Source organism: Cebidichthys violaceus, unplaced genomic scaffold (genome assembly GCF_023349555.1).
Source record: "Cebidichthys violaceus isolate CVI_PGR_0920_01 unplaced genomic scaffold, fCebVio1.0.p SCAF_405, whole genome shotgun sequence".
Classification (NCBI taxonomy): domain Eukaryota; kingdom Metazoa; phylum Chordata; class Actinopteri; order Perciformes; family Stichaeidae; genus Cebidichthys; species Cebidichthys violaceus.
This window is the reverse complement of record NW_027176601.1, coordinates 1-22,500: the sequence shown is the minus strand read 5'-3', so window position 1 is coordinate 22,500 and position 22,500 is coordinate 1. Positions and strand designations below refer to the sequence as shown.

General features: G+C 40.4%; 3 protein-coding genes across 3 annotated transcripts in view; all 3 read right to left on the bottom strand.

Annotated features, from left to right (window-relative positions):
* LOC137885815 (sodium-dependent neutral amino acid transporter B(0)AT3-like) overlaps nt 1-5,625 on the bottom strand; it is a 13,361-nt gene extending 7,736 nt beyond the window's left edge. The window contains exons 1-4 of the mRNA XM_068728113.1: nt 5,602-5,625; nt 5,320-5,462; nt 4,564-4,704; nt 4,255-4,437 (exon numbers count right to left, since the gene is read on the bottom strand). Of these exons, the coding sequence (XP_068584214.1) occupies nt 4,255-4,437; nt 4,564-4,704; nt 5,320-5,461 (466 nt within the window). The 5' untranslated portion in view covers nt 5,462; nt 5,602-5,625. The remainder of the gene's footprint in view (nt 1-4,254; nt 4,438-4,563; nt 4,705-5,319; nt 5,463-5,601) is intronic.
* A 333-nt stretch (nt 5,626-5,958) lies between these two features.
* On the bottom strand, nt 5,959-10,802 carry LOC137885812 (major histocompatibility complex class I-related gene protein-like). Its single transcript, XM_068728107.1, has 6 exons — nt 10,689-10,802; nt 9,712-9,978; nt 9,190-9,468; nt 8,001-8,303; nt 7,766-7,876; nt 5,959-7,556 (listed from the first exon to the last, which is right to left on the bottom strand). Exons 1-6 carry the CDS (start codon nt 10,735-10,737, stop codon nt 7,531-7,533), a joined length of 1,035 nt encoding a protein of 344 aa, XP_068584208.1. The 5' UTR covers nt 10,738-10,802; the 3' UTR covers nt 5,959-7,530.
* A 6,761-nt stretch (nt 10,803-17,563) lies between these two features.
* Nucleotides 17,564-22,250, bottom strand: LOC137885811 (major histocompatibility complex class I-related gene protein-like). Its single transcript, XM_068728106.1, has 6 exons — nt 22,142-22,250; nt 20,675-20,941; nt 20,153-20,431; nt 18,795-19,097; nt 18,560-18,670; nt 17,564-18,355 (listed from the first exon to the last, which is right to left on the bottom strand). Exons 1-6 carry the CDS (start codon nt 22,188-22,190, stop codon nt 18,330-18,332), a joined length of 1,035 nt encoding a protein of 344 aa, XP_068584207.1. The 5' UTR covers nt 22,191-22,250; the 3' UTR covers nt 17,564-18,329.
* Nucleotides 22,251-22,500: the final 250 nt, after the last annotated feature.

Below are 22,500 nucleotides of genomic sequence, written 5' to 3'. Positions count from 1 at the left end.
GAGAGAGACAGGCAGACAGACAGTTGTTGGAATGCTGAATCAGCATTCCAACAATAAAGATTCGAAGAACAATACTTGGAATACTGAATCAGCATTCCAACAACTAGAAAATGCATTTCCTGCTGAAAATGCGTTGGAATGCTGAAAGCTGAAAGCTGAAATGAATTGCAAAAACATTGCTGAAAACACAGAAATGAGAGACTACCAATCTGAAAAATGTTGAAGCCCGAAAGCATTTAAACTGCACTGCTGAAAACCCTTCTAGTTGAAACGTCCAACTATGGTGTCTGTAGCTAAAAGTATGAGAAAGAAGGCTTTGAAAGTTGAAGAAGTTTAACAGGATTTGAAGATTTTCTCCATAGATATCCCATTCAAAACAAATTGCAAAAAGCTTAATAATTTAAAAAGTTTAAAGATTACAAATATGAAAAATATCACCCCTCTCCTCAAAAAGCTGAATATCTTGATATTCGAAGAGCTTTTGTGGCTTAAAAAATGTCAGCAGTAGTGATATTTGTAGTAGTAGAAGTTGTAGTTGTAGTAGAAGTATTATTAGTAGTAGAAGTATTAGTAATTAGAAGAAGCAGTATAAGTAGTAGTATCAGTAGTCGTAGTAATAGCTGTAGTAGTGGTCGTAGTATTTAATATAACAGTAGTAGTAGTAGAAGAAGTAGTAATAGTAATGGCAGTATTTGAAGTGATAGCAGTAGTATTAGTACTAGTAGCAATCGTACTAATAGCTGTAGTAGAATTGGTCATGGTAGTAGCATGAATAGCAGCAGTAGTGGTAGCAGAGAGAGAGCCAGAGGGAGAGAGGGAGAGACAGAAAGAAAGACAGAGAGAGAAACACAGAATGACAGGAAGACAGAGATAGAGAGACTGAATGAATGAGTGTGAGAGAGTGAGAAAGGCAGACAGTTATTTGTACTGAGTGAGTGACTGAGTGAGTGAGACAGGCAGTCAGACAGTTATATGTACTGAGTGAGTGAGGGAGACAGGAGGACAGACAGTCATCTGGATTGAGTGAGAAGAGCAGACAGACAGTTATATGTACTGAGTGAGTGGGAGAGAGAGACAGGCAGACCGACAGTTAGAAGGACTGAGTGTGTGAGAGAAAGAGACAGGCAGACCGACAGTTAGATGGACTGAGTGTGTGGGAGAAAGAGACAGGCAGACAGACAGTCAGATGGACTGAGTGTGTGGGAGAGAGAGACAGGCAGACAGATAGTTATATGTACTGAGTAAGTGAGTGAGACAGACAGACAGGTAGACAGACAATCATCTGGATTGAATAAGAAGAGCAGACAGACAGTTATATGTACTGAGTGTGTGGGAGAGAGAGACAGGCAGACAGACAGTTATATGTACTGAGTGTGTAGAGAGAGACAGACAGACAGTTCAATGGACTGATAGTGTGGGAGAGAGAGATAGGCAGACAGAGTTATATGAACTGAGTGAGTGAGTGAGGCAGACAGACAGTTATATGTACTGAGTATGTAGAGAGAGACAGACAGACAGAGAAAAAAAGAGAGAGTGTGTGTGTGTGTGTGTGTGTGTGTGTGTGTGTCATTGGTTCCCATGGAAAAAACATTGCTGAAAATACAGAAATGAGAGACTACCTGTCTGAAAAATGTTGAAGCCCAAAAGCATTTAAACTGCACTGCTGAAAACCCTTCTAGTTGAAACGTCTAACTATGGTGTCTGTAGCTGAAAGTATGAGAAAGAAGAAGGCTTTGAAAATTGAAGAAGTTTAACAGGATTTGAAGATTTTCTCCATAGATATCTTATTCAAAACAAATTGCAAAAAGCTTAATAGTTCAAAAATGTAAAGATTATAAATATGAAAAGTCATATCACCCTCTCCTGAAATAGCTGAACATTTTGATATTCGAATGGTTTCTGTGGCTTAAAAAATGTCAGCAGTAGTGATATTTGTAGAAGTTGTAGTAGAAGTATTGTTTGAAGTAGAAGTATTAGTAGCATTAGAGATATTTATAGTAGTAGTAGAAGTTGTAGTTGTAGTAGAAGTATTATTAGTAGTAGAAGTATTAGTAATTAGAAGTAGTAGAAGTAGTCGTAGTAATAGCTGTAGTATTGGTTGTTGTATTTAATATAACAGTAGTAGTAGTAGAAGAAGTAGTAGTATGAGTAACAGTAATGGCAGTATTTGAAGTAGCAGTAATAGCAGTAGTAGAAATACTGGTAGCATTCATACCTTTAGCTGTAGTAGTATTAGTATTGGTAGTAGCATGAATAGCAGCAGTAGTAGTAGTAGTAGCAGTTGTAGTATAAGTAATAGTAGTACTGGTAGTATTAGCAGTAGTAGTAGTGGTAATAGTTGCAACAACAAAAGTTGTAGTAGAAGTAGTATTAGTAGTATTAGTAGCAGTAGTAGTAATACTAGAAATATTAGCAGCAGTAGTAGTAGTTGTCGTAGTATCAGTAAGAGCATTAATTATTTCAACAAAAAAGCCTCATTTTGAGCTTAATGTTTAAATACAGTTAATCCATGGGGCTTTTATTTTGAAAGGGTGGGGCTGGGTGGGTTAGACAGGAGGAGAGGAGACTGAATCATAATGTTAGATAAACACAAACAGGTTATTAAATGACAGGCTTCATCAAAAGCATTTCAGTTGGAATTCATTCGGTGGGGCTTGTACTTTAAAATGGTGTGTGCGTGTGTGTGTGTGTGGGGGGGGGGGTCCTCTAAAAGTCTCCAATACCTGAATGACTGTATAAGAGATACACACGCAGAGAGAGAGAGACACACAGAGAGATAGAGAGACACACAGAGAGAGAGATACACACGCAGAGAGAGAGAGAGAAATAGAGAGATAGAGAGACACACAGAGAAAGAGATACACACGCAGAGAGAGAGAGACACACAGAGAGATAGAGTGAGGCTTGTGTCTGTGAGTCTGTGTGTTTATAAACATCAGTAATTAGCTCAAGCACGAACACCTGTGAGCCTGGCTGCCTTTTCATGAGAAAAGACTGGGAAACACCTGTCAAACAAAACCCCAAAAACCCCATAACCATAGCCCCTATTGCTCCAATATTAAGACTGGAGAGGGAGGATGACTTGAAGAACAGATCATGCGAAAATTGTGTCTGTAGTGTAAAAAAAAGTGGCTTCAATGGCGATTTAGAAATGGGGTACGGTTGTCTGTGTAAGACTTTTTTGAAGTACGTTTTAACATTGGGGTCTATGGAGGAGAAAGTTGGTTTTCCTCTCAAGTAAAGGCTTTTGTGCCAAATGTGTAAATCTGTGAGATTCCACAGTCATATGTCTACGACAAGGACAAGATTAGCTACGTTTCCATCCAAAAATTATGCATGTAGAGTGAAAATTGAGGAGTCAGTCGCAAAAGACAAATATTTTTTTCACAGGAATCTCAAGCTTCTCTTCACTCTAGCGGTGACATCACGCACTCTAAGCTGCGCAATACACACCCATTATAAAAGCAGAAAAGGACTGAAAAACACATAAAAGCAAAATTGCTACAGCTCAAAAAGTATAAAAAATATCAAAATGATTATAACATACAATCATTGATCAGGGTTTTCTCAACATTTGAAAGTTTAAATGGTGTCTGTAGCTGAAAGTATGAGGAAGTAGAATGATCTGAAAGTTGAACAAGTTTAAGAGGATTTGAAAAGTTTCTCCATAGACATCCCATTCAAAAAAAAAATTGCAAAATGCTTAGTAATTAAAAAAGTTGAAAGATTAGAAACATAAAAAGACATAGCACCCCTCTCCTGAAAAAGCTGAACATTTTCATATTTGAATGGTTTCTGTAGCTGAAAAGATGCTGAAGTTATTAAGTGCCAAAATACGTACGGAAGAAATAGTTGAAGAATAAAGATTAGGATAACAATACTTGTTCAGCATTCCAACAATAAGCCCGCAGGATTACAGTCAGTGTGCTTTGGCACAGGCAGTATTACTGCCTTGTGCCACAAAGCCACACTGAATAACCGTAATCTGCAAAGTAACTACAACTGTCAAACACATAGTGAAGTAAACAGTATTTCAGTATTTACCACTGAAATCTAGTGGAGTAGAAGAGTAAAGTAGCATAACATGGAAATACTCAAGTAGGCAACCTCAAATACTACTTAAGTAGGACCTACAGTACTTAAGTATATGTAACTACTACTACTACTGAGTTACATTCCAGCACTGTAAACATATTTATACAAAATATAATATATTGTAATGCTGTTGTTAACGTCTCAGACAAACGGACCTACATCCTGTTCTCCTCCAGGATGCCACTGCTGCTGCCTCCAGCAGCCTGAAGTGATTGTGTTGAGTCAAATCTCGCGATATTTCCAGTGAGACCTCTTTTGTCATCACAAAGCCATTTTGCACCGAGGCAAGAAGAGTATTGTAGAACATGCACACCAGTAATGACACCAACATGGAGGCAATTCCTACGCATAGGAAATATATGATAAACAACATTTCCAATACCACAAAGACGTTTTCAGCTTGTTAAATAATGAAGAAAATGACAAATTAAAAATACCAAATGTCACAAATGATTCTAGGCCACCCACCGACTCCTCCCAGGAGTGGTGAGATGGAGTTCCAGACACCGATGCTGCCCATGCGGAGCCTCTGTCCTATAGCCAGCTCCAGGTAGAGCAGAGGGAGGCCCTCAAACACCAGCGCTATCAGGTAGGGGATGAGGAATGCACCTGAAGACATGAAGCAAACGTTGACCTCACAGTTAGTCATCCCCTCAAAGTCTTGGTCTTGTCTCGCTACACTCTGGTCTTGCTCATGATTTGGTCTCGGTTTCAGTGGTCTTGACTACAACACTTGTTTGAACCATGTTAGTAAAACAAATGCATTATGATTACCTTAATCAAGCCATATAAGGGAGATTTCAGGTTATGTTATGCACTGCAATACTAAAAGATCTCCAGAAATATAAATACATTTTTTTTTTTTTTGGTCTGTTTTAATCAGTTAAGCCTGACTCAGGTCCTTTAGGATTTTGTCTGGAACTGAAGAGATTTCACTGGGAACTATGAGGAAGTAAATACAAGAAACAATCCCAAATGTTCACCGCGATCAATTAAACACAGATGCAGTTCTTAATTGTGACAATGACTGGCCTAGTCCATTTGTTAATGACTAATTACACTGACGCAGAACGAATTCATAGCGTTTGCATTTCAATTCAGTTTCTCATAATCCCAAAAATAGTCTGAAAAATGTAATAAATTAAAAATAACACGGGTGATAAAGCGTATAAATCTTTAACAGCAAACTTAATTAATCTGGTGCATCAAATTATAGCATCTCACCTCCTCCATAGATTTGGCACAGGTAAGGAAAACGCCAGACGTTTCCAATTCCCACTGCAAAGCCAATACATGTCAGCAGGTACTGAGTCTTGTTGTCCCATTTGGGTCTCTCCTCCACCCCAGAGTCTTCTGCTTTGCCCATCCTGAACCGGCAAAATGCACAATCCCAGCTCGTCTCTGTCTTACTCCCTTTAGTGGGCCGTCTTTAGTGATCAATTCAATTTATTTTGTATCGCCCGAAATCACAAATTTACCTCAGAGGGCTTTACAATCTGTACTCACACGACATCCTCCGTCTTAGGGAGAGCAACAGAGGAGGGAAGTGGACAGAATGAATGGATCATAATAGAGTTACAACACATTCAATGCATATGACATGAATGATTCATGAACTGTTGGTTAATCAGTGTCAGCTTTGAGTCAGGGTTACAGAATTTATTGTTTTTTAAGAGGAAATCAGGCCACCAGGATTTCTTGTCAAAACATGATGAATTAATTGTTAAACTTGCCAAGTTTGTTGATAATGTTAGCGTGCAAAGACTCAGATTAATGGATAACCTGGTGATGCTGGTTTAAATGTAGCACTGATCTAAAGCGCACCTTTTGGATGCAGTCAATAGAAAAGACACCAACATAACAGTTGTTACCATGACAGAGATGTATCTTTATTTAATAAATCAAACCTCATTCACACGGCAAAGTTTACACATTGAAATTAAACAGGGAGTGTTTAACCAGAGTGAAAGCATGCAGGTGACAAACTAAAGAGAAAATAAATAAAATAAATAAAACATTTATTGCACAAACAGTGAGAAAAAATGACTGGCCGCCCAAAATATAATGCAGTTTGCTGCAGCTGAATGCGAGAGCAGTCGTGGACAGACACATAGACTGACACACACACACACACACACACACACACACACACACGCACGCACACACACACACACACACACACACACACACACACACAGGACAGATTGCATGATCCTCCTGGCAGATAACAACAATAATCATAGTTCAGTTTGTTCACCATTGAACCAATAACTATCCTGTGTTTTATTTGATCTGTTTATTGATACCAGGACTTCCTACCATATTTAAGACTTTGAAGTTCCTTTGTGTAGAGTATCACAATAACAATTAAAAGTTGTATTGTGCCAACAATGATTTCAAGAAGTAGCAGGTTTACTTTAAATAATTCAAGATCTTTATCAGTGGAAACACGCATCAGTTCGAGAATTTACCAAGAGAAAACTAGATTTACAGAAATCTCTAGACAAACTGTAGATACTGAAGAGTTCGTTTCTGTTCTCGTTGAAAAATACAGATTCAAAGTTCCACTAACTACTGCTGAGCAAAATGAAATGGAGTATATATTTGACATTATACCTGCCACACAAATCTTAACATGGTTAACATTGCTTAATCGATCATACCAAAAGTCATACAAATCATAGTATAGTATGTCTAAAGAAGTCTTAGTTTAGTATGTCGACTATTACTTAGATAGTGTCTAATCTGTCCGTGTCTGAAAGCCGAGTCGCAGTTGGCAAAAACAAGTGATAACATAGAGAAGGCACAACCTGAACAAGTCACTGTCAGTCAAAAAATATGAGTTGCATTGCTTAAATATCTTCATTTTGAACATTCCAAGGACTAAAATATACGCATTTTCTTGCAATTGTATGAGATGTGAAATGTGTGAGGCTTATAAGTGCTTAAGTGGGACATGTTTGTGTAAGGCTAAATTAAGTGTACACACCCATTAAAAATGTTGAAAAAGTTCAGAAAACAGCATGAAATGTAATCTGTGATGTTGCAAAACTGTTAAAGATATTTAAAAGCTGACTCATGAATTAATAGATGAAATTATTGTAACCCATTTAAAGTTTACATGAGGTTTGTAGTTAAAAGTCTGCGGACGCAGTAGCAAAAGTGGAGTAGGTCTAAGAGGATTTGAAGATTCTCTACATTCATTTGCACTGTAAAAAAAGTGAAACCAAAAACATTCCTGCTGAATATTTTCTTGTTCGTACAATTTGTACTTGAATAGTAAATATAAAGTTTAAGATCTGAATATTTAGATATATGAATGGTTTCACTGAAAGTATGCAAAAGTAGTCAAAAAACGTACAGAAGAAATATATGTTTAAAACAATTGAAGACCTGTTTGATGCTGCAGACGTTGCCAGGACAACTACGGACATTTCACTCTGTGTTTGCAGGTCTGAATCCTGAAATAAAGAGACATTACAATATTAAATGTTGAAGAAAATCCAGAGTTTATGAAAAGAAACCAACAAAACACTTTTTGAATGTTTTGTATTAATTTCACTGATTTCTGCTTTGACTGTAAATGTGGGAGAGCAGCTCTTATACAGTATACCCAGTACGTCTTCTACTGTGTTGAAGCCAACAGTGGAGTAAAAATTACTTCACTCACCATTATTGTTCCTCCTCCAGATGAAGAGTCCAGTGATGCAGAGTACCAGAAGCAGCAGCAGTGCTACAACAACTCCAGTAACAACACCAGCAGGAAACTCTGACGGAGAAACTGAAACACAAAACATTCACATGTTGTCTCTACCACAGTATGGAATATGTTTAGTTTATGATGACTGTGATGAGTACACTGTAATCATAGAAATAATTTCCATCACATCTGATCTCAGTCTTACCCCAGTTGGTCCTGATCTGTGCTTTGTCCAGTTTGGTGACGATGTGGTCCTCCACACCAGAGAGATGAAACACACAGTCGTACCTCCTCCAGTCTTCAGGTGCGACTGATGAAAGGTTCAGGTCGACACTGATCTGGAAGGATCCATCGTGGTTGGGGAGGATCTCTCCGTGGTCCACGTCCTCATGATGCTCCTCTCCATCTTTCCTCCAGTACATCATGGCTCTGTCAGGGTAGAAACCTGTAGCGTGGCAGCTGACTGGGGAGGAGGGAGTCTTCTGGAGGAGAGACACTGAGGGAAGTTCTAGGCATTTAAAAACAAACAGACAAGAAAATTCAAAATCAGTTTAAAACCATCTGTAAATATTGATGCACGTTACTTTCTTACTCTGGAAAAAAAAGCATATCATGCAGTCTTGCACCACCAGGGGGAGTCTTATTCATGATAATATTACAGCACTTAAATAATTAGTACTAGTGAGGCACTGCACTACATTATCTGTATATTTAATATTAAGCAATGACAACATTGACATAAATGTGTAAATGAAGAATAAAAATAAAGTTCTGCTCCACAAATCTTTATTAATTATTGAGAATGTTTTTGTAATCTGTACTTATTTGTGAAATAACGTATAATAGTTTGAAGTCCAAAAGCCTTGAACATTTCATTTTAATTTGTTTTTTTTTGAAGGTTTATATTTAAATTAAATTATTTGAGAGGTTTAGACAGGAAATGTCTCTTTGTCTCTCTCACCGAGACAGAACTGTTTGTAATGAATCTAAACCAAAGCCTTTAATCGTTACAATGCATTGTATTTTATACGCTGAAGATGTGTTTTTTATTAAATGTAAAGATATCTAAATCAGTGAAAATGCTTCTGTTTAATAACCATGTTTTTCATGTACTGAATTTTATCTTAAGGACCATTCATCATTAATTCAAGAATCTATTCAGTGATATTCCTGAGTATCAGTAATCATCAATAAATATTGGTCCCAGCCCTGATTATTATTTATCTTAATATTAGCATTCCAATATGAAGTTCTGGGAGTTAAATGTGTTCATGTAGCAGATGCAGATGTGAATGATCTCACTTAAAGTCACTGTGAGGAACTTTAATGAGCTTTAAGTGAATAAAGTTATGAAATAAAAGTGGAATAAAAAGCATCAGGTCACGTGAATCTACCTGTTCTCTGCAGAAAGCTCCTCCCATAGTGCAGATACTTCTTCAGCCAGTCAGGACATTCATGGATGTAGTAATATTTACTGTATTCTAATCTGTCTTTGTCAGCATCCCATCTAAGTTTGGTGGTGAACGCCTGTTGTCTTGGTGTAGTCCACGTCAGCGTCTGCAGGTCCAACGCAATGAAGTCTTCTCCATCATAACCATACTGATGAAAACCAATAACCTCTCCAGTCTCATCATCCCACTCACAGCCGCTCATCCTCTGTAAAATGTGGGCACCTGAGAGAGGTAGAGAGGGAGAAAGTGACATCACAGCACAGATGATTATTAACACATAATATCACATCTTCACCACAGAGACACGCTGATCCACCAATTATTGGCTCTGTGGAAGCCACTCAACATCTGCTGGAAAACAGAGTGAAAGTCCATATTCTCTTCATCAAAAAGCACTGTCATGTGTTCATACAGGAAGCTACATCTAACCAGCCAAAAGTTAAACATGAACTTAAACAGGCCTACCTTCAGTTTGGTTTAAGCGCTGCTTCAAGTCAACAATGTTGGCCCTGAAGACCTGCTGGCTGTTAAAACACATCTGAACATGCCACTCCCTGTGTTGTGGGTTATCGTTCATAAAATCTCTCACCCAGTCCTGTTTGGGCTCTACGGTCTTGATGTTGCTGTCACAGTAACCCATCTGGACTTCATTGACCATCGCCAGACCCACAAACTCTGGAAGGTTTGAGACTCCAGAAGTTGCAGTCAGGAAATATTTCAGGGAATGTTTCACTGCAGGACAAATAAGGTTTATTGGAACTTAATTTTTATAGAAATTATGGATATTAATGGTAGTCAATTAAAATAAAATAATAGGAGAATTTAAAAAAATGTTAAATCACAATGAGCTACCGAAAGAATATGTTATAGACCCACTCCTGTTACTAATGTTATGTTGTAACTTTGAACATTGAGCAACGAGTCATGTAGATGGCCAGTGTACAATAATAATATATATTTTTATTGTATTCATGTAACTTTGGCCTTCTTACAGCAGATATTTTTTCATTTGCAGTTGTGTAATTTAGGGAATTATTATTATTAGCTCGTCAATGTGTTGCAATAGTTGTCATAAATAATTTGACTTACAAACAATAATATAAGGGGATAGCCTCTATCCTCCCTAAAGATACAGACATTACTTCACACAGAGGTTATGACCAACTTTTACTTTCCTACAGTAAAGCATGAATGAAGTATATGCGTCGTTCTGTAACGCACTGACGAGTAACCCTACATGAGAACAATACATAGGCTGATCATGTTAAATCAGTGTCAAATGGACACGTTTGAATAACGGAATTATTGTAAACACAGTGTGACGGAGTGAAAGTGAAACTAGCGCTCCTAATGTCGCACTATAAAAAGTGACCTCAACGAGTTTTACAGCGACAATAATAACAGGAAACAGCGTAACGGTGAGAGTCACAGTGTGATCTTACCTGTAGATGAAACATGACAGAAGAGGAGCAACATAAATAACGTTTTCATATTGTTTTGAAAAGTAAACCTCAAGCTTAAGGGAGAGTCAGCTGATTGAACGTTCGCTTTTGATACCGGGCATGCGCAGTGTAGGGCGTAGCGTGACCATTAGTCATAACATAAAAATAGTAAAAATCAAAATCACCACATTTGAATAAACAATGAACAGGAAAGTTATGAACAATTGTAATCTGAAAAGTAATAGCTGTCAGACAAATAATAAGTATGATAATTCCCTCTTAAATATAGTGGAGTTGAAGTATATGCAACTTTATACTTCTAAATGGTAATACTCAAGTAGTACAAGTACCTCAACTTTGTATGAATGTATGTGTTTGAATACAATTGCATAGTTAGTACAGTCCTCCACTGTATAGACAGGTACACAAGTACAACAAAAATAACTTTCCATTCATGATGCAGCTATTGACTAAAACATATTTTAATAATACTTGTATTTTGAAGTTTCTACATATTTCTACAAATATACAGAAATGGAAGAAGTACATATATTGTACTTTAGTGAATGTAGCGACACCACAGTGTGTAAATACTGTTACAAGTAAAAAGTTCTGCAATTAAAATAATTCTTTAGTCAAAGTGCAAAAGTATTAGCATCACAATATGTAGTATTAAGTACCGAAAGTAAAGGTACACTCTGCAAAATGGTCTATTTTAGAATCATATATTATATTACTGGATTATAATTATTGATGCATTTATTAATCACTTTAATGTTGCAGCTGGTAAAGATGGAGTTCAACTACTTTATACTGCTGGGAAGCTTATCCTGCAATAACACATCAAAATAAGTTGATTTATATTTTGTAATAACCGTAATTTGCAAAGTAACTACAACTATCAAACACATAGTGAAGTAAACAGTAGTTCAGTATTTACCACTGAAATCTAGTGGAGTAGAAGAGTAAAGTAGCATAACATGGAAATACTCAAGTAGGCAACATCAAATACTACTTAAGTAGGACCTACAGTTCTTGAGTATATGTAACTACTACGACTACTGAGTACAAAATATAATATATTGTAATGCTGTTGTTAACGTCTCAGACAAACGGACCTACATCCTGTTCTCCTCCAGGATGCCACTGCTGCTGCCTCCAGCAGCCTGAAGTGATTGTGTTGAGTTAAATCCCACGATATTTCCAGTGAGACCTCTTTTGCCATTTTACACCCAGGCAAGAAGAGTATTGTAGAACATGCACACCAGTAACAACACAAACATGGAGGCAATTCCTACACAAAGGAAATATATGATAAACAACATTTCCAATACCACAAAGACGTTTTCAGCTCGTTAAATAATGAAGAAAATGCATGGGGCATGATGATTTAATGATTAAACTTGCCAAGTTTGTTGATAATGTTAGCGTGCAAAGACTAAGATTAATGGATAACCTGGTGATGCTGTTTTAAATGTAGCACTGATCTAAAGCACACCTTTTGGATGCAGTCAATAGAAAAGACACCAACATAACAGTTGTACCATGTCAGAGATGTATCTTTATTTAATTAATCAAACTTAATTCATACGGCATAGTTTACACATTGAAATTAAACAGGGAGTGTAGTGAAAGCATGTGAGTGACAAACTAAATAAAAAATTACATTTATTGCACAAACAGGGAGAAAAAAGTGGACGAAGGTATTTACAATTTAACTAAATGGTATTAATAGATAAATAAATATGTTAACTAAAGTAAACCTTTTGTTGTTGTTGATACAACTAGAAAGGTGCACTCGGTGATTGAATTAATATAACCCACAATTTGCAAATTCCCCTTGAACATGCAGCCATAACTGGCCATCCAAAGTATAATGCAGTTTGCATTACACACCCATTAAAAATGTAGAAAAAGTTCTGAAAACAGCACGAAATGTAAACTGTTAAAGATATCAAAAAGCTAACTTATGCATTAATAGATTGCTGGACCATCAGGGGTGAGCACACCACCACAAAGCTCTGTGTGCTCTTCAAAACAACAATTGAAGAGACATATGCCAGGTTACAGCAGGATGAGACTCTCAGACGAGGACATTGACAGATTTCCTGAATTAATGAGTTGCTGTGATGATGTTGGAGTATCACAAATACGCCCAAGGCAGGCGTGGTAACAGAAGCTTGTTACACTGCGCCCAACATGGGGCCAGCACATGGAGAATGGCGGGCAACATGCCGACACAGCCGACCATTGTGCTGGTGCAGATGCTGAGTGGGATCGCGGCCATGCAGAGGGGCCAGGCGGAGACGAACAGGCAGTTCCTGGGGGCGCTCCAGGCCCAGGCAGAGAGGCAGGCCCACGCCATCGAACAGCTCGCAGCACGGACAGCTGCAGCTCCGCCGGTGCCGGGCCCCTGTATGTTGGCAGGGGTGGTCTTGCACAACATGACTGCAGCAGACGACGTGCAGTCGTTTTTGGACACGTTCGAGGCAATGGCAGAGGCCTGGCCTACGGCGGAGTGGGCGGTCCGGCTTTTGCCTCTTCTAGCCGGGGAGGCACAGATAGCGGCCCAGGGACTGCCCCCGACAGCCAGGCATAGTTAGGTGGACGTGCGTAAAGCCATCGTGGATCGACTTGGCCTGACTCCGGAGGACCACCGGCGGAGGTTCCACAAGGCCAGACTGGGGCCCGAGGACCGGCCCTTCGCTCATGCATAGCGGCTGAACGACGCCGCAACCAGGTGTCTGCAACCAGGGAGCCCAGGAGGGGTGCAGGAAGTGATAGAGAAGGTGGTCCTGGAGCAATTTGTGGGGGGGCTGCCAGCCCGAACATCAGCATGGGTCCGCTACCACCGCCCTATGGCGCTGGAGACCGCAATCACCCTAGCAGAGGACCACCTGGCCGTTCATCCCAGCGGTCAGGGGGACAGTGGTCTGGATACTGGCTGTACACAGTCTATGATTCACCAGAGCCTGTTTCGGCCCGGGGCATTGATGGAGGCATTGTGGGTGAAAATTAGGTGTGTTCACGATTATCCCATAGTGTCAGTAGAAATTAGATAGATGTGGAAAAAACATAGTGTTGCAGTTGCGATTGTAGATTACGCAACACAATATCCCGAGGCAGTGCCATTGCGCAACATTTCTGCAGAGACTGTTGTGCAAGCTCTGTTTCAGCTCATCTCCCGAGTCGGAATCCCGAAAGAGATTCTGACTGACCAGGGCACCTCGTTCATGTCATGAACACTGAAGGAAATTTACGGATTACTGGGCATTAAATCTATTCAGCCCAGTGTGTACCACCCACAGACCGACGGGCTGGTAGAGCGTCTGAATAAGACTTTGAAGTCCATGATCCGTAAATGTATTCACAAAGATGAATGCAATTGGGATAAATGGCTTGATTCTCTGTTGTTTGCGGTGCGGGAGGTCCCCCAGGCCTCCACAGGATTTTCTCCCTTTGAACTGCTGTTTGGCAGGAAACCACGGGGGGTGCTCAACCTGATTCAAGAAAACTGGGAGGAAGGTTCGAGCACCAGTAAAAGTGAAATTCAATATGTCCTGGACCTGCGAGCAAAACTCCACACACTGGGTCGGATGTCATGTGAGAATCTGCTCCAGGCCCAGGAACGTCAACAACAGCTGTACAACAGAGGGGCCAAGCTGAGACAATATACACCAGGTGAAAAAGTGCTTGTATTGCTTCCTTCTTCCAGCTCTAAACTCCTCGCCAAGTGGCAAGGGCCCTTTGTGGTCACACGGGGAGTGGGGGATGTCGACTACGAGGTTGTGAATTCTGACAGGGGCGGAGCTACACAGATCTACCACCTCAACCTCCTAAAAGCATGGAGAGAGGCTGAGTCAGTTTCTCTGGTGTCCACAATATCTGAGAGAGAGGAGTTGGGGCCTGAGGTTCCAAAATCCACCAATCCAACCTCACTCCTTTGTGAAGCCCATCTCTCCGGGACCCAGAGAACAGACGTTGCCCAGTTGCAAGAGCAGTTTGCTGACGTGTTCTCCCTCCTGCCAGGATGCATAAACCTCATAGTGCACCAAATTGAGACCGTACAGGTTACCTGAACACAAAATAAAAGTGGTTCAGAGGGAATTGGCTGCTATGCTGGAGATGGGGGTAATAGAAGAGTCCAACAATGCCTGGTGTAGCCCCATTGTTCTTGTTGTCAAGAAGGATGGATCTATTCGGTTCTGTGTGGACTATCGCAGGGTGAATGATGTGTCACGATTTGATGCATACCCAATGTCCCGGGTCGACAAACTCCTGGACCGACAGGGCACTGCACGTTTCTTTACGACACTGGATTTAACCAAGGGCTATTGGCAGATTCCTCTGTCTCTAGAGTCCAGGGAAAAAACGGCCTTCTCCACTCTGTTTGGTTTGTACCAATTCACCACACTTCCCTTTGGGTTGTTAGGTACCCCAGCCACTTTCCAACACCTCATGGACCGGGTGCTGCGTCCACATCCTGCATATGTTGCTGCCTACTTGGATGATGTGATCATCCACAGCACCACCTGGGCGGAGCATGTGCAGCGGGTGGGGACGGTGCTGGAGTCCCTGAGGCAGGCTAGGCTCACCGCCAACCCAGGGAAGTGTGCAGTTGGATGGAGGGAGGTACGGTATCTGGGGTACCACTTGGGCGGCGGGCAGGTGCGCCCGCAGGTGGACAAGACTGCTGCTATCGCAGCCTGCCCGCGGCCCAAGACTAAAAAAGCATCGAACAGAGGGCTGGGGGCCATTTTGTCCAAGCAGATACAGGAGGTTGAACGCCCTGTTCTGTATATCAGCCGGAAGCTGTTTGAGAGGGAGGCCAGGTACAGCACGGTAAAGAAGGAGATCCTGGCCATCCGGTGGGCGGTCGACTCCTTGCGCTACTACCTACTGTGACGCTCATTCACCCTCTGTTTGGACCATGCCTTGCTCCAGTGGCTCCATCGCATGAAAGATACCAACGGATCACTCGGTGGCGTTACAGCTTTTTAATTTCAAAGTGGTCCTCAGGCTGGGGGCGCAGATGACCATGGCCAACTTCCTCTCCCGCTCTCAGGGGGGTGGGGGAGTAGGTTAGGCCAGATGGCTCCCTGGCCTAAGTCGGGCGGTGGGGGTATGTGGTGGCGGGGTGTGGTCGGGCTCAGCTGCAGAGGTGACAGAGTGGAGGAGTGGTTCAGGAAATGGTGCCGGGAAGAGGCTTAATTAGCCTCTGCTGAAATCAATCTTTGATTGTGTCTCTCTCCTATACAAACATCGGCAGTGATGGAGGACCAAGATGAAACCAGGCGGACAAGCATAGACGGCGGATGCACTCGGAGGCACGGCAGGAGAGCTCACCGCTGAGGTCAGCTTGGACAGGGGTGAAATAAAAACGTTGAGAAACTCTATTTTGAGTGTGCTGGCATCATTGTGCTGAGGGAAACCCACGGTGGTAACAGAAGCTTGTTACACCTACCTAATTGGATTGAGAGAAAATCAGTGGAAGGGGGGAATTCCAATCCAACAAAGTCAAAGTTAAATACAGGACAGCTTCACACTGACAAATGAACAAGAAACCTGGTTTGACTGTTACTTTGTCAAGAGTTAATCAGTGCAACAAGCCAAGGAAACCTTTTCTCGGGAGAAGAATAAACCTCACTGGCAAACCCGTACAGCTGACGACCGTTCATGTAAACAGTGTCAAAAAACTGAACCAGAAAAAGGAGAGGGCATCTGGAAAGCGTCCAACCTCAAAGCACTTGGAGGACTTCATAGAAGAGTTCCCATTAACTTCATAGGAGTGCTCCAACACAGGAAGATGACAGACAATGAAGGAACATATTGATGATAATAATAATAACTTTTTTTTAGTGCTGGGCAACGATTACAATTTTTATTCACAATTAATCACATTGTTATGCGCAAAATTCGATAATGAATTCAAAAGTAGTGTGTTGCTCACTTTTATTTTAAAAGTACTGCTATATGAACAAAAGTGCAATAACATTTGGTTTGCAAAGACTTTAAACATACGGTGCTTTTTAACAGTAGTATTCCCTTTACACAGTAGCAGTTATATTTCTTCACTATCTGTGCTCAGTGTGTGACTTTATTTGAAACGTTCCACTGCTGTGCAACATGAATAAAATGTTCCTTTCACTTTCATCAAAATGTCTGTCTTCTGTTTTCATGACAGTCAGAGCATGTGAATGCAGCTTCCACTGTTCATCAATATAATGCACCGTAACTCCGAGGTAATTATGGTTACCCAGCGATGTCCAGTAGTCTCCAGTGAGAGCAACAGCTGGTGCACATTGTAACGCCGTCTCTTTTGTAGTCCTCTCCTTTTCATACAACTCGTGTATTCTTCTTGTGATGGTGCGTCTTGAGGGAGGCTCATACGTGCCGTCATTCATTGATCCTAAGAACGTTCCTCAGACCGACATCTTCCACAACACTAGTCGGCCTGCAGTTTGTAGCTATCCACTTCGCTGTAGCATTTGTTAGCTTGTCTTGCTTTTGTTCATCTATACTTCTCCCACATGCTGCATCCAACGTAGTCTGCCGAAGCCTCCCTCCGCCGTTTGTTGGGGTGATTTGCTGGCATCAACGGTAAAAAACTGCTTTTATGTTTTTTTTTTACTTAATTTATATAGCACCTTTAAAAACAGAGTTCTCAAAGTGCTTTGACAGACAAAGCAGCAAAAACAAGGCAATAATCAAAAGCTCAGTGAGACAGTTGGATATGTTGAAAATAAACTACGAAATAAATAAAATAAAATAATAACAGATACAAATAATAAAAAATAGAAGAAAAATAAATATATATATATATATATATATATATATATATATAAAAATATATATATATATATATAAATATATATATATATATATATATATATATATACACACACACACACACACACACATACCTACATATGTACACATACATACTTTGCACTCAAAATACTTCAACCACCACGGCAAATCAGGTTCATCCCCAGGTCCAGCCGCAATAAACAACCCAAACAAGGACAACCCAAATAGCTCAACACAACCAATGCCACAAGTGGTCTCCCCAAATCCAACACAAAATGCCACCACCAATGAACACCACAGTCCAAAAACCACTCAACCCACCCAATGACAAGCACCTCCAATACCAGGCAGAGCAGCCCTCCACTGCCACAACCCGATGCAAATGCGACGCGCAGCCAGACACCAGGCCCCGACAGCGCCCCCGAGGAATCTCTGCCCACCTCGGGGCTAATGGGCTAAGACCCCCAGGAATGCCGTCAAAACCCGGCGCCCGGCCACACCCGCACCAGACCACAACAGCAAAAGGGCGCTCCACCAAGCACCAAAGACGCCCGCCATTATATCCTCTCTCATGTTGGAAAAGGCAGCTGACAGGAAAAAATTAACTATGCCTTGCAAAAGTAAGGGTGGTCTTCAAATATTCAAATATCCCCAAACCCTCCAAAATATTGTCTGCTTGGCGACCTCAAGGACCATCGATAGAAGAGGAACCATCCATCATCCGGTCTGTCACAGGTCAGAACGGAAGAAAGGTGAGCCAACTATTGGTTCATCAGTCTGATTGAAGACCTGTTTGATGCTGCAGAATTTGCCACGACAACTATGGACATTTCACTCTGTGTTTGCAGGTCTGAATCCTGAAATAAAGAGACATTACAATATCAAATGTTAAAGAAAATACAGAATGTTAAGAAAGCAACAAAACACTTTTGCATGTTTTGTATTAATTTCACTGATTTCTGCTTTGACTGTAAATGTGGGAGAGCAGCTCTTATACAGTATACCCAGTACGTCTTCTACTGTGTTGAATCCAACAGTGGAGTAAAAATGACTTCACTCACCATTATTGTTCCTCCTCCAGATGAAGAGTCCAGTGATGCAGAGTACCAGAAGCAGCAGCAGTGCTACAACAACTCCAGTAACACCACCAGCAGGAAACTCTGACTGAGAAACTGAAACACAAAACATTTACATGTTGTCTCTACCACAGTATGGAATATGTCTAGTTTATGATGACTGTGATGAGTACACTGTAATCATAGAAATAATTTCCATCACATCTGATCTCAGTCTTACCCCAGTTGGTCCTGATCTGTGCTTTATCCAGTTTGGTGACGATGTGGTCCTCCACACCAGAGAGATGAAACACACAGTCGTACCTCCTCCAGTCTTCAGGTGCGACTGATGAAAGGTTCAGGTCGACACTGATCTGGAAGGATCCATCGTGGTTGGGGAGGATCTCTCCGTGGTCCACGTCCTCATGATGCTCCTCTCCATCTTTCCTCCAGTACATCATGGCTCTGTCAGGGTAGAAACCTGTAGCGTGGCAGCTGACTGGGGAGGAGGGAGTCTTCTGGAGGAGAGACACTGAGGGAAGTTCTAGGGATTTAAAAACAAACAGACAAGAAAATTCAAAATCTCTTTAATACCATCAGTAAATATTGATGCACGTTACTTTCTTACTCTGGTTAGTACACATATCATGTGATTTATTAAACAGCATATCATGCAGTCTTGCACCACCAGGGGGAGTCTTATTCATGATAATATTACACTTACCGAATTAGTACTAGTGAGGCACTGCACTACATTATCTGTATATTTAATATTAAACAACGGCAACAAATGTAAAACAACAACATATTGTCTTGGGGTTGTGAGTTGTAAATGTTAAATAAAAATAAAGTTCTGCTACACAAATCTCTATTAATTATTGAGAATGTTTTGGTAATCTGTGCTTATTTGTGAAATAATGTATAATAGTTTGAAGTCCAAAAGCATTTCATTTTAATTTGTTGTATTTTAAGGGTTTATATTTAAATTAAATTATTTGAGAGGTTTAGACAGGACATGTCTCTTTGTCTTTGTCTCTCTCACCGAGACAGAACTGTTTGTGATGAATCTAAACCAAAGCCATTAATCGTTACAATGCATTGTATTTTATACGCTTAACATATGTTTTTTATTAAATGTAAAGATATCTTGTAATGGTAAAATATGCATTAATAACTGTGTGTCCTTGCTGTGAACCCGAAACTTACGTATCAGCTATTAAAGAAAAAGGCTACTCTTCTCCCGATTTACAGAGAAACTTTCCATGACAATCTAAATTAGTGAAAATGTTACTGTTTAAAAACCATGTTTTTTATGGACAAAATTTTAATTGAAGGATCATTCATCATTAAATCAAGAATCAATTCATTGATATTCCTGAGTATCAGTAATCATCAATAAATATTGGTCCCAGCCCTGATTATTATTTATCTTAATATTAACATTCCAACATGAAGTCCTGGGAGTTAAATGTGTTCATGTAGCAGATGCAGATGTGAATGATCTCACTTAAAGTCACTGTGAGGAACTTTAATGAGCTTTAAGTGAATAAAGTAATTAATTAAAAGTGGAATAAAAAGCATCAGGTCACGTGAATCTACCTGTTCTCTGCAGAAAGCTCCTCCCATAGTGCAGATACTTCTTCAGCCAGTCAGGACATTCATGGAGGTAGTAATATTCACTGTATTCTGATGTGTCTTTGTCAGCATCCCATCTAAGTTTGGTGGTGAACGCCTGTTGTCTTGGTGCAGTCCACGTCAGCGTCTGCAGGTCCAACGCAATGAAGTCTTCTCCATCATAACCATACTGATTAAAACCAATAACCTCTCCAGTCTCATCATTCCACTCACAGCCGCTCACCCTCTGTAAAATGTGGGCACCTGAGAGAGGTAGAGAGGGAGAAAGTGACATCGCACCACAGATGATTATTAACACATAATATCACATCCTCACCACAGAGACACGCTGATCCACCAATTATTGGCTCTGTGGAAGCCACTCAACATCTGCTGGAAAACAGAGTGAAAGTCCATATTCTCTTCATCAAAAAGCACCATTATGTGTTCATACAGGAAGCTACATCTCACCAGCCAAAAGTTAAACATGAACATAAACAGGCCTACCTTCAGTGTGGTTTAAGCGCTGCTTCAATCCGTCAATGTTGGCCCTGAAGACCTGCTGGCTGCTAAAACACATCTGAACATACCACTCCCTGAGTTGTGGGTTATCGTTCATAAAATCTCTCAACCAGTCCTGTTTGGGCTCTGTGGTCTTGATGTTGCTGTCACAGTAGCCCACCTGGACTTCATTGACCATCGCTAGACCTACAAACTCTGGAAGATTTGAGACTCCAGAAGTTGCAGTCAGGAAATATTTCAGGGAATGTTTCACTGCAGGACAAGGAAGGTTTATTGGAACTTCATTTTTATATAAATTATGGATATTAATGGTTGTCAATTAAAATAAAATAATAGAATTTAAAAATATGTTAAATCACAAGGAGCTACATAAAGAATATGTTATAGACCCACTCCTGTTACTAATGTTATGTTGTGACTTTGTGCATTGAGCAACGAGTCATGTAGATGGCCAGTGTTGTTAGGGTCTCAACTCTCTTAGACAAAGGAAGGCCGCATGTCTCCTACGCAGCAGCAGTGGCAAAAAATCAGCTGGTTCGAGTTAAAATCAAATCAAAACATATTTAATAAGTACAGAAACAAAACAGTTTCAAGCCGAATACACTATTAATAACAAAACAAACATATCAATTTCATGAAAGTGAGGCCCCGTCCGGACCACGCAAAAGACACGTATGTCTACCCCATGGTCAGGAGGAGGTCTGAATCTCCCCTGGGATTTACAGTTCCCTTGTCCCCCCAAAGTTACATTCCTCAGCCAATCGATAAGCTCCACGATTGGCTGAAATCCAATAAGCTCCCCCTTGGCCTATGACCCATTGTTCTGGGCAGACACCTCAACCAGCTAACATGTATCCTTCCCCTGCTGGCTCACACCTTCTCACATTCCTGAAACCCCTCTCACAGACACTCAATATATATAAAATTCCTCACAGTGTACAATAATAATATATATTTTTACTGTATCCTTATTTGAAATGATGTAACTTTGGCCTTCTTACAGCAGATATTTGTTCATTTGCAATTGTGTACTTTAGGGAATTATTATTATTAGCTCGTCAATGTCTTGCAATAGTTGTCATATATAATTTGATTTACAAACAATATTATAAGGGGATAGCCTCTATCCTCCCTAAAGATACGGACATTACTTCACACAGAGGTTATGACCAACTTTTACTTTCCTACAGTAAAGCATGAATGAAGTATATGCGTCGTTCTGTAACGCACTGACGAGTAACCCTACATGAGAACAATACATAGGCTGATCATGTTGAGTCAGTGTCAAATGGACACGTTTGAATAACGGAATTATTGTTAACCCACGTGTGACGGAGTGAAAGTGGAACGAGCGCTCCTAATGTCGCACTATAAAAAGCGACTGCAACGAGTTTTACAGCGACAATAATAACAGGAAACAGCGTAACGGTGAGAGTCACAGTGTGATCTTACCTGTAGATGAAACATGACAGAAGAGGAGCAACATAAATAACGTTTTCATATTGTTCTGAAAAGTAAACCTCAAGCTTAAGGGAGAGTCAGCTGAATGAACGTTCACCCGTGATATCGGTCATGCGCAGTGTAGGGCGTGGCGTGTCTATCAGTGTCATAACATAGCAAATAAGAAGTATGATAACTCTACCTTAAATTTAGTGGAGTAGAAGTATATGCAACTTTATACTTCTAAATGGTAATACTCAAGTAGTACAAGTACCTCAGCTTTGTATGAGGCCTATGTGTTTGAATAAAATTGTTTAGTTAGCCTACAGTCCTCCACTGTATAGACAGGTACACAAGTACAACAAAAATAA